At 39.5% G+C, this 16,735-nt stretch overlaps 1 protein-coding gene and 1 long non-coding RNA gene across 7 annotated transcripts in view; both read right to left on the bottom strand.

Moving 5' to 3' along the window:
* The window catches only part of LOC138440487 (uncharacterized), a 53,564-nt gene extending 45,860 nt beyond the window's left edge, over positions 1-7,704 (bottom strand). For 3 of the 5 annotated variants that reach the window (XR_011257047.1, XR_011257049.1, XR_011257046.1), the window contains exons 1-2: positions 6,986-7,704; positions 166-328 (exon numbers count right to left, since the gene is read on the bottom strand). This is a non-coding gene — a long non-coding RNA (uncharacterized lncRNA). Of the gene's footprint in view, positions 1-165; positions 2,111-6,985 lie in introns of those variants that run through there. The other 2 variants (XR_011257050.1, XR_011257048.1) reach the window with 2 other exon arrangements.
* A 3-nt stretch (positions 7,705-7,707) lies between these two features.
* Positions 7,708-16,462, bottom strand: ZCCHC9 (zinc finger CCHC-type containing 9). 2 transcript variants are annotated; one of them, XM_069590056.1, is made up of 6 exons: positions 16,352-16,462; positions 14,239-14,645; positions 12,161-12,311; positions 11,758-11,850; positions 9,574-9,642; positions 7,708-8,299 (listed from the first exon to the last, which is right to left on the bottom strand). In XM_069590056.1, exons 2-6 carry the CDS (start codon positions 14,620-14,622, stop codon positions 8,181-8,183), a joined length of 816 nt encoding a protein of 271 aa, XP_069446157.1. In that variant the 5' UTR covers positions 14,623-14,645; positions 16,352-16,462; the 3' UTR covers positions 7,708-8,180. The 2 variants fall into 2 exon arrangements, with proteins under 2 accessions (XP_069446157.1, XP_069446158.1); XM_069590057.1 differs by having other exon boundaries at positions 16,258-16,355.
* Positions 16,463-16,735: the final 273 nt, after the last annotated feature.

Raw genomic sequence — 16,735 nt, 5'->3', positions numbered from 1 at the left:
TACTGAAAGCTTTTTGATTAAGAAAGGAAACTCTTCCCTATTAATTCTTCCTGGTTTTAATGCAATGGAGTTTCTGATCTATATTCAGTTTTTCTATCATATTTTTAAAGAATTCTAGAGGAAAAAAATGTGAAAACTAATCTGTATACTTGAGAATATATCTACCTTTATATGCAAATACCACTGCTGCTGCTGCTGCTAAGTCGCTTCCGTCGTGTCCCGCTCTTCGCGACCCAATGGACTGCAGCCTACCAGGCTCCTCCATCCATGGGATTTTCCAGGCAAGAGTACTGGAGTGGGGTGCCATTGCCTTCTCCGGCAAATACCACTAGGAAATAATGAATAATTTTAATAAAAATCTAAAGAAATCCAGTGTATTCTTATATATACCCACCATGAGGTTTTATTCATATTTTTTATTGCACATTTCAAACCTTGGAAATTTTTATTGATCTATCTGTAGAAGCAGTTTTGAAAATATGTGTTGAAAATGTATATGTTAAGGAATAACTTTAATGGCTTGGAATAAATTATTAAAATGTAAACTATGAAGTTTGCTCATGATTCATTTTACCCATTTGAAAGTAGTGTAACTACTGGATCAGACAATTCACCATGGGCTCAGAGGGGTCCTGCATGTTCTCGCTCGGTGTGCCAAACTGCAAGACTTATCTACTGGCAATATGCTAGTCCCACAGGCAATTCAGTAGGTCGTGGTGACCACAGCCTGACTTCAGTGTAACGGCTCCCTCTCAAGGTGCAGAAGACTGGCTTGTGTGCTGTGTGCTACAATTTTTGCCACTTGCTCAGAGTGCTGGCCCTGTGTTCATCAGCTGTGACACAAACCCACCATGTCCACAGCATCCAGCTGGGCCCATCATGTCACCCTGGGGGCTAAGGGAAAATGGAAGCAACACAAATAAGTTAATACTCATGATATGCTGTTTGCTGTGTCATGAGTAATAATGTCCTTTGTCCCTGAACCAGGATTCTCATGCCTTCTACTGACATCCATGAAACTGTAACAGACTAGATTAATAATCTCAGACCCTTCATAATTACTGACAGTAACCCACCTCCAGAAGTCACAAAAGAAAAAGTGAAAGTTGTTCAGTTTTTGTCTGACTCTTTGCCACCCCATGGACTACACAGTCCATGGAATTCTCCAGGCCAGAATACTGGAGTGGGTTGCCTTTCCCTTCTCCAGGGGATCTTCCCAACTGAGGGACAGAACCCAGATCTCCCACATTGCAGGCGGATTCTTTACCAGCTGAGCCACAAGGGAAGCCCAAAAGTCAGAAAAATATTACAAAATGCCTCTCTCATTGTACACTTGCAAGTATATAAAGTACCATATAAAAATTGCACATTTGATGCCATCTTTTCCTTCCTCATTTTGTGACATTTTTAGCGACACTTGAAAACAGATTTAAAATTAATTTCTATCATTCCCACAGCTCATTATCCCCCTCCATGTCCCCCTTCTTTCCTTATCTGGCTTAGGGTCCGTGGTTATCATTAATGTCACTCCCTGTGCCTTCTGCTTTCATTTGGCTTGTCTGGCAAATTCAAAACTGTGGTTGAATTAAAGTATTTGTAAAACCTCAACCCTGCACTGAGCACCTGAAAACTGTGGACTGGTCTCACTTGAGATTTATGAGCACAAATTTCAAAAGGGCTCTGATAACCTGACTGCGTTTCCTCTATGCTTGCTGTTTCACACTGCCCTCCCTTCCTTCAAGGTTTTCATGTGTCTTAGTCCTTCAGTTAATCAACTTTAGAAAATACTTCACTGAGTATAATACAAACTCTTTTCCCCCATCTCATTTCCCCCTCTATGCACCTTCCATTCTTTGCCATCTCTCCTATCATAATAAATTAAACATCTCTACCCCCATTCAATCCTAAAGGAAATCAATCCTGAATATTCACTGGACAGACTGATGCTGAAGCTAAAGCTCCAATATTTTGGCCACCTGATGGTCACCTAACTCATTGGAAAAGACTCTGATGTTGGGCAAAATTGAAGGCAAGAGGAGAAGGGGACGACAGAGGATGAGATGGTTGAATGGCATCACCACCTCAATGAACATGAGGTTGAACAAACTCTGGAAGATGATGAAGGACAGGGAAGCCTGGCATGCTGCAGTCCATGGGGTCACAAAGAGTCAGACATGACTTAGCAACTGAACAACAACAACCACCCCTAGCAAAGAACTATTTCTCAAACCTGCTCCAAGGCTTCACTCCTTCAATTCTCTTTTTTCTCTATTTCAGAAGTCTTTCCTGGATTATTTTCATAATCATTATTATCTCTTAAAGCAAAGCAACACTTCATCTGATCCTACTTCCTAAAGGCCACCCATCTTTACTCCAATTAGCTATAAACGTGGTCTTCACACCCTTATTTCATTCAATGAGCCGTACTTCTCCCTCCACTACTCCACAGACCTCTCTCATTGCCACAATTAACGGCATCAACAAAACTGATTAGTTCCTTCTTTTTGCAACATTTTCTCCGCTTGGCTTCCATCATGTCGCTCTTGGAAACTACATCACTGGTCACACTTTTAAAGCCTCCTCTTGTGGTTCTTCCTCCTCCACCAGACCTCTAAATACTAGACCACCCAGGGCTCCATCTTGGTCTCTTCTCCTGTATTCCTCATTGAGTCCACCCAGTCACTGGGTCTTAAAAGATATCTACTTGCCAATAACACCCAAATCTACGTCGCAAGCCCTAAACTCTCCTGAACTCCACATCTGTGTATCTAACTACTTAGTTGACATTTCCACAAAGATAATAGTCATCTCAAAATCAACGCATCCAAAACAGATCCCTTAATTCTGCCACCTTTCCCTTCATAAACCCTTCCTTCAGGAAATCTTATCAACTCTATGTGAAGAATATAATCAGAACCTGATTCCTTCTAATCAACTCTATAACCCTAATTCAAAACATCGTCTTCTATCATCTGAAATATAACCTGTTTCTATTCCTACTCCTCCCTTCGCTCTCAACTCAGCAATCAGATCGTGTCACATTTCTTCTCAAACCTGTAAAAAATTTTGCATAGCACAGAGTAAAAGCCAAAGATTTATAACAGTCTGGGGTATGATGTGGTATATTCAATTATTTTTCAAAAATATTCACTCCCTTGCCACCATCCCCAGCTCTGCCAATGGAGTGCACTATTCCCCTTCTTCATCAACAGACATGATGCAATCAAAGGCTTGAAGATGTTTTTGCAAGTGGACCTGCCCTCTTACATCTTTGTCATGAGAAAAACAGGTCAGGACTAGTCTGCTGGTCCCAGGAAAAGGAAGAGAAATACAAGCAATAGGGCTGCTTCATCTGAGCCTACTTTAGATCAGTTCAGTTCAGTCACTCAGTCGTGTCCAACTCTTTGCGACCCCATGAATCGCAGCACGCCAGGCCTCCCTGTCCATCACCATCTCCCGGAGTTCATTCAGACTCACGTCCATCGAGTCCGTGATGCCATCCAGCCATCTCATCCTCTATCATCCCCTTCTCTCCTGCTCCCAATCTTCCCTAGCATCAGAGTCTTTTCCAATCAGTCAACTCTTTGCATGAGGTAGCCAAAGTACTGGAGTTTCAGCTTTAGCATCATTCCTTCCAAAGAACACCCAGGGCTGATCTCCTTTAGAATGGACTAGTTGGATCTCCTCGCAGTCCAAGGGATTCTCAAGAGTCTTCTCCAACACCACAGTTCAAAAGCATCAATTCTTCGGAGCTCAGCCTTCTTCACAGACCAACTCTCACATCCATACATGACTATTGGAAAAACCATAGCCTTGACTAGAGGGACCTTTGTTGACAAAGTAATGTCTCTGCTTTTCAATATGCTGTCTAGGTTGGTCATAACTTTCCTTCCAAGGAGTGTCTTTTAATTTCATGGCTGCAATAACCATCTGCAGTGATTTTGGAGCCCAAAAAATAGTCAGCCACTGTTTCCACTGTTTCCCCATGTATTTCCCATGAAGTCATGGGACCAGATGCCATGATCTTCGTTTTCATGTTGAGCTTTAAGCCAACTTTTTCACTCTCCTTTCACTTTCATCAAGAGGCTTTTTAGTTCCTCTTCACTTTCTGCCATAAGGGTGGTGTCATCTGCATATCTGAGGTTATTGATATTTCTCCCGGCAATCTTGATTCCAGCTTGTGCTGCTTCCAGTCCAGCGTTTCTCATGATGTACTCTGCATATAAGTTAAATAAGCAGGGTGACAATATACAGCCTTGACATACTCCTTTTCCTATTTGGAACCAGTCTGTTGTTCCATGTCCAGTTCTAACTGTTGCTTCCTGACCTGCATATAGGTTTCTCAAGAGGCAGGTCAGGTGGTCTGGTATTCCCATCTCTTTCAGAATTTTCCACAGTTTATTGTGATCCACACAGTCAAAGGCTTTGGCATAGTCAATAAAGCAGAAATAGATGTTTTTCTGGAACTCTCTTGCTTTTTCCATGATCCAGCAGATGTTGGCAATTTGATCTCTGGTTCCTCTGCCTTTTCTAAAACCACTTTGAACATCTGGAAGTTTGGATCAGCTGACCTCAAACCAGGCTTCTTATGGATATAAGCAAGCCCCACTGATATTAGCAGAGCTATCCAGATAAGCCCAGCCTAGAAATTAAAAGACACTTATTCCTTGGAAGGAAAGTTATGACCAACCTAGACAGCATATAAAAAGCAGAGACATTACTTTGCCAACAAAGGTCCCTCTAGTCAAGGCTATGGTTTTTCCAGTAGCCATGTATGGATGTTAAGAGTTGGACTATAAAGAAAACTGAGCGCAGAAGAATTGATGCTACTGAACTATGGTGCTGGAGAAGACTCTTGCGAGTCCCTTGGACTGCGAGGAGATCCAACCAGTCCATCCTGAAGGAGATCAGTCCTAGGTGTTCATTGGAAGGACTGATGTTGAAGCTGAAAACTCCAATACTTTGGTCACCTGTATGAAGAGCCTACTCATTTGAAAAGACCCTGATGCTGAGAAAGATTGAGGGCAGGAGAAGGGGACAACAGAGGACAAGATGGTTGGATGACATCACTGGCTCGATGGACATGGTTTGGGTGGACTCTGGGAGTTGGTGATGGACAGGGAAAAGAGTCGGACACGACTAAGCAACTGAACTGAACTGAGATTTGACTCACAAGCATGAGCTAAATAAACAGTTACCATATGCTTCTGATTTGTGGTGGTTGTGTAGCAGAAACTGGCAGTCTGTAAGATGTGACCCCTGTTAACTGTCTGATCTTCACTACCTTATTCCCAACTCTTCCAACCACACTGGCCTCTTTGCTATTTTTCAACTACACCGAGCAGTCTCCTTCCTCAGTATCATTGCCCTTACTTAATATCAAACATCAAAATATCCAAGGCTTCTAATACTTCCCTGTATACCAATGTACCAATGGAATATTATAGATGAATTTTGAAAACATTATGCTAAGGAAGTTAGTCAAAAAGATCACATCTTCTTTCTGACCCTCAAATATGGCAAGCTCACAGCTTTGACTATTTTCTGTCCCTAAGTATTCTTTTTCCTTATCTTCATAAAAGATTCCCTCTTGCCATCCAGATGTCAGCTTAAAAGTCTTCCCCTCAGAGGCCTTCCCTTGATTTTCCAGTCTAAAGTAGCTATCCAGTCATGTGTCATCTCTCCGTGAAGTCTAATTCTGTCACATATTCATTTAATTCATGCATTCCTTCAACAAGGGTGAATGCTTTGTATGCACCAAGCACCTCTGAGTATAATGAGTAAGACTCAAAATTCCTGCCCTCATGTGACCTATAATCCAGTGGAGAGGGGACAAATAGTGTTAGGCAGGGACTTAAATTATGGAGAAAATTTAGAGTAAGAGAATGAAAAGTTATTGGGATGAGGAAAAAGCTATTTCCTATAAGGGTAGTCAAAAGACTCTTTACTATGCAGACTGCCAAGTAGAGGCCTAAAGAAAGTCAGAGAGGATCAAATCTGGGGTGTGGTGAGGGAATGTCAAGAAAAAAATAACTTGAGATTCGAGCCTGTAGGCTAGGGATATGACTGTACTAAATAAAATGGAGACAAGAAAGGAAATTTGTTCATTTTTCCCCTCAACGGAAGTGATTCAGTTTAAAGCTACTGTGAGTTTGGGGTGTTAGTGCAGCATCCAATTAAATGTCCAGCAGGCAGGTGAGCACACAGAACTGAAACCAGGATCTCAGGACTGGACGTAGACTCAGGAGTCAGTCCCAGAGAAGTGAGAGATGAGCTAGTAAAAAGAGATGACATTTCCAAAGGACTAGAAGGAAGAAGAGTGCTAACAACTACGTCTTAAGGGAATTCAACAAAATATAAAATGTTATAAATATTGACATTCTGATATTATTTTTACTGATAGTTCTGATATGTATTTTTTGTGCCTAAGTCTGCCTCCCATTCTTCAGCCTCAGCAGAATGCATGTGGCCTTATCTGTCTTATTCACTGCCACAATCTCAAGTGCCTGAAAGAGTACCAAGAATGTAGTTAGGTCCTTGTCCTTGCAAAATCTACAATGAAAAAGTACATGTGTGCCTTCCTCGTTCAGCATTCGTTAAGAAAATAACCAACAGTAAGCAACCTGCAATCTCTCAGGACATCAGAATTTCCACCTCTGGTGAGTTCCTTTAACAAAGCGTCCACATACTTTTCCAGCCTTACATGGGACACCTGAAATGTATTTCTAGTTTCACTGTAAATAGATCCTTAAAATGGAAACAAAGTAACCATACGGAAAACAAAAACAGACTTCTCTGCATTGAAGACTATATAAAAAACATCAGACTTAGCTTGCAGCTGATGGGTTTTTCACTTTCCAGAGCCTTTTGCTCCAGATAGGATAGGTGAGATAAACCTGGGTGTGTCCAGGCTGAAGGACTAGGACAGCACTCCTATCCTTCTCCAGCTGCGTGGCTTGTGCTATTCCTTTAAAATGACACTCACTTCCTTAAGCTCTGGTATGCTGAGCCAAATTGGGTTATGTTTTCCTCTGTTGCTGAAAAAAAAGAACAGCTCTTATTAAGATTAGAAATATTGAGATGTACAGACATTAAAACAGAAAAGTGTTCCTTTTCTTATTTGGTAAATATTTTGCTTTTGAAAACATCAGTAACTAATCACAGCTGTTTCCTTTTGTTACAAGTGCATCCAATCAGGTAAAATTCCAAATGAAACACACAATCCAACGAAGTCATTCCATTATACAGTACAATGGGAGCCTTAAGCCTTGTGAAATATATGTATTAAGTATGCATGTATTCATCAAATCAAACAAAGAAGTTAATGGGTCTCTGATTAGTGTTCTAACTCTATTATGATGATGCCTGAATCTCACCCTGACTCATCTAAAACATGTGAACAAAATGCTATTAAGTTTAATAGACAGTCTGTTACACACCATCATCATTCTGGTTAAATATCCCAAACTGAATTTTGGCTGGAATCTCTCTCTTGAAAACCAGGGGCAAAGAAACAGCTGCTATTAAGCTGAGGTACTCTTCTATTTTAACTTCAATAATTTGTAAATCTTTATGCCAAAACTAAAACAAATATTAATCAAAATTAATCTCATTTAGGATTCATAAAAGATCATGTTTCCAAAGAGATTGTTACATGGACATTACCAAGGCTCATTCAATCCAAAATTAGGTATTCATAAAACTAGGTAAATAGTAAATGAATTTTTATTTAATATTTTAAAATACATTTTATGGCAATTATAAATAAATTTCTAACATAATGATAAACTGATACTTGGAACCAACAATAGGGCCACAAATTCAATTCCAAATGCAAAGCAGTTACCCTATATTTAGGGATAGTTCATATTAATGCATAATTTTGTTTTTAAGAGAAAAATGATTGTTACAATCAGGTATATAATCACTTAGTTACACCTAAGTTCTACTGGTCAAAAATATATTCTTTTAGAAAATCCATTTTAAACATCTTATACTTTTTTTCAGCGATCTTCTCCAAACAATGGGAGAAGTGTCCCTTGATGGACAGAACTCAGGAATTGGTTTGATCACACCTAAATTATACTGATATCTATAATACAGGCCTCCAAGGGACAGTCTAGCTCCAACTTGTGAAGCAGGCCCAGTTCAGAATGTTGAACAAACAACAGTACTAATCATCAAAAATTAACAACTTTAGGTATCTTTGTTTTGGGTTTCTGTGGTTTAGGCACATCCAAAATTTCTTCATAGTCTGCACTCATTCCCTTTGCCCAGCGACCAACTGTGACCATTCGATCTGTAAAGACACAGAAAAGTCAAAATGTAAGAAAGACAGTGATCAAATCACCCACCTAGATTGACTGGTGCTGGTTTAGCAAAGGAACTAGTTTTGACATGAATAATCACAAAGAGAGAAGAGTCCATCACTAAAGCAAAGTGAGCAATTCTGTAACTGATTATAACCCTTGATTTCAGAGTACACGGGCAATTTGTCATCCCAATTAGGAAAATGCAGCAACTGCTTTGCAATGCACAAGTTGATGAGAAAGCTCTTTCATTCTTTCCCAGAGTTCATCATTACAGAGTCAATGAATTCCAAGAGACTGTAAACAGCAAGACTTATGAAGCCATCAGTTTTAAATGCACAAGATTCCACCTGTGAAATTATACAACATCTGCTTGTCAGTCTTGTCATTTGGGAAGTGGCAATCCTCCCAGGAGGGAGAATTCAAATTCCACTTCTCATTTCAATCTCAGTGCCTGCAATGTAGTAAAGACTATCTTCTTCTAGACAAGACTCTAAACAAGAACTATTGGTTTTCAAATTCAAATGCTAGGGGTAGGAAGTAAGAATGGGCAGACTTATTTGTATAGTACTATGACCATTTGATATAGAAAGAAATGTACTTTTTCTCCAAGAAGCACTACTGGGCTACCCTACTGTCTTGCCTCCTTTCACACAGATTGTCACCATTCTAATCTAGGCAAACTAATGTAACAATGGTCTCCACATACCCCAATATCTGTCTTAGGTCTGTTGAACATTTATGAAGTTTTAGATGACCAAGTAACAAATATGGTAGTATTTGTTAGGAAAAATATATAAACTGTCCAGATACTATGTGGATTACACAATTTAAATATTTCTGGAAGTTTTTGCAAACAACTTGGAATCCTTCTGACTTCAGAACATACATGAGGATTCTCAATCATAACAATACTGCAACTTATTCTATTCATTTTCTTAGTAAATTAATATTTTTCTTTAAGTAACATAATTGACTGTTATTATTAAACACACAAGTTAGCAAATATAAATATTTATGAATAAGATGCTTTATAAAATCAGGGTCCTCTGGGGCTTACTGATCATTTTTTTCCCCACCTGAGAACAGCTGCTAATGCTTACTTAGTACTGCTGATAAAGAAATGATGAAGTCATCACTGTAACAGGAAACCAGACAGCCTTAAAACCAGTTGTACTTCAGGGAGTTGTTAATTACAAAATTCAACAAAAACACAGAGGAATATTCAATCTCACCCCTTCTAAAGGAGGCCCAGAGATCTCACCTGAGTTCTGACTTTCGGGACAATCTTTCTTCATATGTTCCACAGAGCCACAAAGTCTGCAGCCACCACCTATAAAAAGAACAAAGTCACTGAAAACCTCTGATACTTACACAGGGCATGTAATGTCTCAAAGCACTTTCATAGCTTGTCTGGTCCTCATAACCTTGTTAGCTGCAAAGGTAGCTGAAGCCAAGAACGACTTATTAGTAAGTCTATTCTCCATTCCTTTTAACTTCATAGAGCACTAAACTGTAACCCACCATTTCTTGCCCCTGACCTTCAAAGGAGATGTGGGAAAGAGAAGTGAGATATGATGAAAGGTACTTGTTCTCTGGAGTGTCCAGGAGCCACCGCATGGAAGCCTGGGTCTTAACCACAGTTAGAAAGGCATGGGCTCGTGAACTCTGAAAAATCTGTGTGCACATGCATTTTTTGAGAAGAATGCCCACAGTTTTTAATCAGATTCTTTAGTGATCAATGCCCGCTCCCCCTAAAAAAGGATACAAACCACTGCCCCGCTGTATAGGTCAGATAGGCATGAGCAGTCACAAAAGGAATGAAGTTAACTTTTCTATCAGTGCCTTTATCTGCCAGGCATCCTAACTCTAGTAAAAATGCCTATTTGCCTACTTTAAGCAACATTCCAGGACTGTGAATTACAACACAGTCCTAAAATGAGTTTTTCTAAAATGAGTCTTTCACTGAACAGTCAAACACTAATGCTTAATGGTCAAGCATTATCATGATCATGCTCATAATATTAAATGACTTACTCAGAAAAATGACCCTAACAGGGTATAAACTTGGATGAACTCACGCTTTTCTGTGACTTACTCCCTTTGCCACACTTTTTATATCTAGTCATTTTGGTTCACCATACAAAGGCATCTTTGCTCACTAGTCATATTATATGGCCTGTTTATTAAGTTCAAAACTGAAAGACACTTTTGAGTATCTTTCAGATCCAAGACTCTTTACTGTTGTAGATGCCACAGTGAAACAGAGGATGCACTTTAATAATTAATCCTCATAACTCTTTACGGTAAAATATCATAATTCATCAAATCTAAGACACCACTGATTATAAGATATATCATTATTTTACATTCCTTTCTGGGGAAAAAAAAACTGCCTATTACATAAGACGCACCAATAGTAAGATACATTGAGTTCAGACATATTAAAATGTGTAAAAAAACATGCATCTTAGAATCAATGAAATAAAATTTTCTCATCTCAATTTCACAGGTGAGGAAACTGAGATGAGAAAAGTTAAATAACTTGGCCAAAGACCCACCGTGAGTGAGTGGTAGTGCTGAGACTATAACTAGTGTTAACTCCAAAGCTATGCTTTTTCACTGGACTTCTGCAAGGGAAGCCAGGACATGACACTAGAAGTGTCTAGAACCTAACGGTACCAACATCACATTAATAAATGACTCACATTAACATATGCCAACCTCCTCCTTAAAGCTTTAAACATTACAGACTTTATTGTGGGCACCTTAAGACATTAGCCGAGCCAAAAGTAAGAATGTTACATGGTCCATGCCAGACAATAAACTAAGGAAAACATTCAGAAAAAAAAAACCCAGAATAGTGAGTAGAAACCCTTCTACCCAAAGTATTACGCTATACTGAGATTAAATTCACCACACTATTTTTTAAATCTTATATTAGTTTGAGAAATACTCTTTTTGCTTGTTAGGTTTAAAAGTAGCTATTTATAACATGTTCTCACAAATGATATTGAAGTAAGTACAAATAGTTTGAAATATAGAGGTCAGCTTTTTCTGATTTGATGTATCAACTTAAATTACACAAAGTCTAGTACATAGAATGTGTGCTCAGTTGCTCAGTTGTGTCTCTTTGAGACCCTGTGGACTGTAGCCTGCCAGGCTCCTCTGTTCATAGGGATTCTCCACGCAAGAATACTGGAGTGGGTTGTAATTTCCTTCTCCAGGGGATCTTCCCAGCCCAAGGATCGAACCCCGTTTCCCACGTCTCCTTTACTGCAGGCGGATTTACCTCTAAGCCACCATAGGATAATGCTTTATACAAATAATGAAATTCTAGAGATTTTGCCACTTATTCAGGAATTTAAAAACTGTTTAAGTGTAAATTAAATCACAACTGCATGATAACTCATCACCATTCTCAACATATAAGAGTAACAGTACTCACCATCAGCATAGAGTCCTTTGGGATTATCAGGACAAGATCTGGACAGATGCCCCATTTCCCCACAAACAAAACATTTTGCAAAAGGAAATTCACCTGTAATGATCAACAGTTCTTGTTTAGTTATATACATGTATGGATGTGAGTGTATATGTATCAACATAGATACAGATACCTATCTATATCTATGTATATAGTGTAATTCATATTACTTTAAAACACTCTGAGAAGAAAACATATTGTTGTTACATAATTTAAAGTTTAATCACATTTGATTTCAAACTATTAAGTGGCACACTCATAACAAACCCTGTCAACAATGAAAAAACTAGTTGGTTACTTACTGGCCAGTGTGCTCATTAACCAAATGAAAAAAAATTGATAGGAAAAACCAACAACAACATACCAAGAGCTGGGTCTACTTTAGCCTTGCACTTGGTTATTTCGTGCTCTGTGGATCCACACCTGTAACATATTCCAGTGCCCATTTCTTGATTCTCAAGGGCAGCAGGGCAATCTGCAATCCCATGGCCAGGTTGTCTACAATGGAAACATACCTGAGAAAACAAAAAGTGAGTTTCCACACTGCAACACTATACTGGCGCTATTAATTCTAGGCATCAAAAAAACAATCCCATTTTAAAGTTGTCTAGTTCTGTTTTTTGAACTCTCAGTATTTCATCTGTAGAAAAAAGTGTTTCTCACACCCTCTTAATCCGTAAGAAACGTCATTTTCATCAAAGGGTTTCAGTGCTTTTGAAAACCCTCAATTGAAATCTATCAGTCTAGGAGACAAAGTTATAAATCTTTGCAGGAGGTAATTGCTTAAAAGAATTAAGCAAATATGGACTCATTACATTTCATTTCATTAATGGAGATGTCTGTATCTTAAACTGAGTTTTCTGGAGGAGACAGGCAATGAGCATAAAAATTATCACTCAAAATTAATACCTTCACTTTTTAAAGTTCACATCATAGAATGAATTTGGGTCAAGTGATTCCATTTAAGTTGTGATTCAAATCATAAGATATATTTCATACCCAAAATTATACTTTATAATTTTTATATCTTTTATACATATTCCTTAATATTTATAAACAGAAGTTTCATCTTAAAATATATGCACATTTTAAATGTATAATTCTAAGATTAATTATTTGCTTCCAGCATAACATTGAGCAATGGTTTCATTGTTTTACATACTACCTAGCAATTTGGAGGATATTTTTTGCTGCAACGAATAAGTGTATCAGTCATAATCAAAGACGGTAGATATTTAAGACATTTTATTTAAACTGGGAAAAGTTTTTGGATAAAATAGCTCATCATTTTTTAACTAACAATTAAGAACCGATACTTAGTCTGAGCTACTAAGAAAAGTTAAAAAATGAATTGAAAGGTCTCAACAAGCCTTATGGTATTAAAGCATATGCTTTGCTACAAAGAATTCCTTTCCTATTTTGAAAAACAATGTCTTTCCCCTTAATTAAAAACATAAATTTTCCCTTCAAGTCATAATACTAAACTTTTTCAAAAAGTATGCAATTCATCACACCACCTATGTCAAAGAAATTATCTTTAAATTTAAAAAAAAATTTATTTGGTTGCGCTGGGTCTTAACTGCAACTGTCGAGATCTTCGATTGCCTTGCAGCCTGCAGAATCTTTAGTGGGGGCATGTGGGATGCAGTTCCCTGACCAGGGATCAAACCTTGAACCTGGGGCCCCCTGCAATGATGCATGGAATCTTAACCACTGGACCACCAGAAAAGTCTTAAAATTATCTTAAAATTATCTTCATGTTAACTTGACTTTAAAATATTTTAAAATAACTCCACAATTTAAACAAGACTATCTTGATCCAAACAGAAATGATTCTCTTTTCTATCCAATTTATTCATAAGAATATTTTATCAGTATTAGCTTATAAAAGAATCTTACAAAAGACACTCCAAATATGATACTGCATAAAAATAACCCTGCAAATAGAAACCACATTTATGGAAGCTGCAACATTTCAAGTCTACACTGTTGCAAACAATGTTCTACATTTAGTAAGTCTATTAAAAAATAAAAATGTAAAATAGCAACAAATCTTGATTCTTATGTATTACCCTGCTAGAAGAATCTCTCCCTAGAGAAGGGAAAGAATTATACCAGTATTTCACTTCCTGTGTCTGAAACAGCTGAAAATCTAGTCTTGGGAATGCAGAAATTAAAAAAAAAAAAATTCACACTCATGTTTTCTACCCAAAAAATGGAGATAATGCCACCATCTTTGTATGTTGTGATAATTCATCAGTACATCAAGTGTGTAGCATATAAGAGCATATAAACAAAAATCCTAGAGTTACTACTATCCCTCAAAAAGATGCCATCTAAGTCTAGCATACAGCCACAATCACACTCTGCTAAAATATGTATATGAGCGTATGAATAAGTTTCCAACCATACAACATAATGTGATAGAAGGGATAATCTTACCATTGCATTTTTCTTTGCTGCTTGTCTTTTTAATCGTCTTCCTTCCCGACGACTGTCTTTCTTTAAAGCAACTTCAATTTCTTCCCTTACTTTCTGACTGTCTGTTGCTATCACCTCACCATTGTGAAGCATCTGTGAGTTTTGTCTTAAATATTCCATGAATCCATTCACATCTTCATTTGAATACTCCTTTTTCTTTTTATTCTTTTTGTGTTTTGCTTGGGGGGCATCATTTTTAAGGGACAGCCTGTTGGCTTCAAGTTGTTTACTCTTTGGAAGATTTTGGCTTTGTCCCTCAGAGGACCCCTTCTTCATATCCTCCCATGATGTTGCAGGAAAGGGTCGTTTGTTCTGTGTGGTAGTGACTCGTGCCCACCTGGTCATAGCTTCATCAGAGGGGTATCAATCTTTAAGACAAGCACGGCCAGTTTGTCATCATTTCAAAGAAAAAAATTAAACTAAAGATATATGCTATATCACTATATCAAGGATACCCATATGTTGAGTGTTAATTATTAAAGACTTTTTAACTTAAAAACTTAGAGATCTATATATTTAATTCTATAACATGCTGCATAGACATACCTGCAATGTAAATCTAGCCCTTGCCAGAGAAGCTACCACTCCAGTTTAAAAAAAAAAAAAAAAAAGCAACAATTAAAAAAAAAAAAACACCACATATAAATACTTGCTTCAAACTGGAAAACAATTCAGCAAAAAAAAAAACAACAAATTATTTCCAAAATGAAATTACATGGTAATAGTAAATTAAGTTACTTTTCCCAAATTTTGCAGTTTTCTTAGTTTATTTGCACCAATCTTTTTGCACCATCTGCCATTTCATCACAAACAGTTTATACAGCAAATTAGTTAAGTATACACAAATCCTGTCCTGAAGCATGAAGTTGTCATTACAACTCCTTCCGGAAGATTGATAAGCAAAATATATTCGTTTAGTGTCACGTGATAATACCGAGTCTACCTCTTGTTTTAATTTTATTTTAATTAGAGGATAATTACAATGTTGTGATGGTTTTTGCCATACATCAAAATGAATGGGCCATAGGTATACATATGTCCCTTCCCTCTTGAACCCCATTCCCACCCCCGCCCTCCCCTCTAGGTTGTCACAGAGTACCCGCTTTGGGTTCCCTGCTTCATACAGCAAGGTTTCACTGGTTATTTATTTTACATACGGTAAAGTATATGTTTAAATGCTATTCTCTCAAATCATCCCACCTTCTTCTTCCCCTACTGTGTCCAAAAGTCTGTTCCTTACGTCTGTGTCTCCTGTAATCAGAGTATAAGCTACTTCCAACCCAGCTGTTTCACATCGTTTCCGACTATTAGCACGCTGCCTTCTAGGGCAGCATCCCCTGCACTGCTGCTGCTGCTAAGTCGCTTCAGTCGTGTCCGACTCTGTGCGACCCCATAGACAGCAGCCCACCAGGCTCCCCCGTCCCTGGGATTCTCCAGGCAAGAACACTGGAGTGGCTTGCCATTTCCTTCTCCAATGCTTGAAAGTGAAAAGTGAACGCGAAGTCTCTCAGTCGTGTCCGATTCTTAGCGACCCCATGAACTGCGGCCCACCAGGCTCCTCCATCCATGGGATTTTCCAGGCAAGAGTACTGGAGTGGGGTGCCACTGCCTTCTCCCCTGCACTAACCAGTGTTAAAACCTCAGCTTCGGCCACAACATCCCTTCAACACAAGCGGTGGGGAGGAGCCAATAAACAGGCGTGGGACTCTGCACGCCACTTTACACCACGCGCGCACACTCGTCGCCGCAGATCCTGCGGCTGTCACAGTGGGGAATGGGGCGTTCAGGGGGAGATGGATGATCCTTCTCCTGAGAACAAAGAACTGGGGGAGCTCTGAGTATCCAGTCGGTCGCGTCCATTCCGCCCGACCGGCCCCAGTGAGGCTGGACGCGCCGGCCCAAGCGGCTACCCCACTACAGCTGAGACGGATCCCCGCGCTCCGCCTGGGCCCGCCGCGAAGCGCGGTGCTTCAGCCTCACCTGGCGCTGGGGGCCCCCGGGGACCTAGCCGCCAGTTCCTGCGCCCTCCCAGCCCCAGGGAACGGGCCTTACTCCCCAACGCGCAGCTTCTTACCAGGAAATAATCCTCCAGAGCAGCGGAGTTAAGCAGGCCAGAAAAACCCGTCCCCCTGCAGCGGAGGCGGCGACACCCGGGACCGGAAGCACGTCGTCCCTGCAGTGCGTCACTTCCTGCGAGCAATTGGCTCACTAGGAGAGCTGTCCCTGTCGGGCGCTGCGGTGTTACCTCAGCTCTGGGAAAGGTGGCTAATTAGTAAATGTGGAGCGCGCAGTATTTGAAGGGCACGCGCTGGGCGCCGGAGACGCAAAGATGAAGAGTGTACGATCTGTGCTGTGCAGAACGCAAGGCATAAAGTGGGGAGGGGATCCGTGGCGATGGGAGAGGCCCAAAAGGCTTCCCTAAGAAATGCTCTTTGTACTGGACTTCATCGTAAAATTA

This window comes from Ovis canadensis, chromosome 5 (genome assembly GCF_042477335.2).
Source record: "Ovis canadensis isolate MfBH-ARS-UI-01 breed Bighorn chromosome 5, ARS-UI_OviCan_v2, whole genome shotgun sequence".
Classification (NCBI taxonomy): domain Eukaryota; kingdom Metazoa; phylum Chordata; class Mammalia; order Artiodactyla; family Bovidae; genus Ovis; species Ovis canadensis.
Note: the sequence above shows the minus strand (reverse complement) of the source record. Positions and strands in the feature narration are given on the sequence as shown.